This window comes from Phalaenopsis equestris, unplaced genomic scaffold (genome assembly GCF_001263595.1).
Source record: "Phalaenopsis equestris unplaced genomic scaffold, ASM126359v1 Scaffold196214, whole genome shotgun sequence".
Taxonomy (NCBI): domain Eukaryota; kingdom Viridiplantae; phylum Streptophyta; class Magnoliopsida; order Asparagales; family Orchidaceae; genus Phalaenopsis; species Phalaenopsis equestris.
In genome coordinates, this window is record NW_018216163.1 from 1 (window position 1) to 1,460 (window position 1,460).

The 1,460-nt window shown below is 47.6% G+C and overlaps 1 protein-coding gene across 1 annotated transcript; it reads right to left on the reverse strand.

Moving 5' to 3' along the window:
* Nucleotides 1–529: 529 nt before the first annotated feature.
* Nucleotides 530–1,367, reverse strand: LOC110035120 (methyl-CpG-binding domain-containing protein 9-like; the record flags this gene model as incomplete). Its single annotated transcript, XM_020739360.1, is given in 1 exon segment — nucleotides 530–1,367. A coding segment is annotated over 1 exon segment (539 nt), but the record flags the coding sequence as incomplete, so codon positions are not given.
* Between the last annotated feature and the right edge of the window lie 93 nt (nucleotides 1,368–1,460).

Genomic DNA, 1,460 nt, shown 5'->3' on the forward strand with positions numbered 1-1,460 from the left:
CCATAAGGGCTCTTTTGGGAGGTGACATACCGCTCAAGGAGCTCTCAGATGCACATGTATCAAGGTCTAAGGCCTATCTACTTTCAAAGAATGATAAAAATCAACTGCAGCATTGACGTTCAATTAATAAAACTGCAGCTATAAATGGAAAACAGGAATCCAGGCTATCAATTAACAATTGATAAATGATGCCACTATAAAATAGCCTGGGGACTGCAACTTAAAGTTTTACCAGTTACCATTTCAACTAAGCGAAAAAAAATAAAATATGTTCACCGATATCTTCTATGAAATAGTCTATAAGATCATGGCACATGGTTTGCTGGGCATTAAATTCTGAAGTCTTACTAAAGCAATTGGGAAAGATCAGTTAAAATACGAATGTGACAATGCAGGTTCCTAGAATAGAAAATGGAATAATCAATGCCTTTCTTTGCATAGCAGCTCTTGGATGTGCATGCATCAGCTACTATCTACTTATAACATTCCTGTAAAGAGATAAAAGACTACTTAAAGAAGAATTAAATACCTGTAATAGTCATTAACGTTTCTCCCGCCGAGCTGCTCCTCGCCATCGCCCTCAACCTCACTTGGCGGAGACGCATTTATGTCAAGCAACTTGACTGCCCCAAGTGTCCACCGCTTCTTTGGCACCTCATTCATGCTGCACTCAGCGCAAAGCCAGTCCTCGACCGCCATCCCTTGCTGCCGAGGCCAGTACCTCGCGCAGCTAACATGGAACCCCCGCTCGCACCCATCGCAGACCAACGTCTCCCCCCGTTTCTCCGGCAGGCCGCACAGCCCACAAGAGAGTTGCCGCCCGACCCCAGCCTCTCCGGGGAACTCAACCGCAGGCCGGTCCATGGCCGGGAGACGCCCGTGTATCCTACAAACCAGGGAGTAGGCGTCCTCAACCGGAAAATCGATAGGAGTCGGCTCCACCCGCTCCGGTGGGACGGCGGCCGGCGAAGAAGGGTCGCATGGCGTAGAAGGGATCTCATTGAGATCGATGAACAGCGGATTGGGGCGCTTCAGCGCCGAAAGGGGAAAGGCGGCGGGATCCATCATTAGGAAGTAAGTTTGGGCGGCATGTTGACAAACTGAAGGACGCGATTTCTAGGGTTTTGTTTTGTTCTCCAACGAGATTACGAAGTGGGGTAGCAATTAAATCCAGGAGGGTTTAGTGCAGTGGATTTGAAGGGAAGGAAACACGGGGCAGCGGAAATGAGAAGACGAACAGAGATGAGAGCGAAGCCGAGACGAACGCTGTTTGCTCCACGGGTAGAGAGAGAAACAGCGGCGAGCCGCGAGATAGCGACAATGGGGATTCTTATGTCTTCGTATTAAATTTGTGATTATGTTTCCTGTTTAGGGATATGACCGGATTGAAGAAATGTTGAAGTGGGACGCAATGAAGGTGGTGGAGAGGCCAAAAATTAAGTTGTAATATAAATAAATAA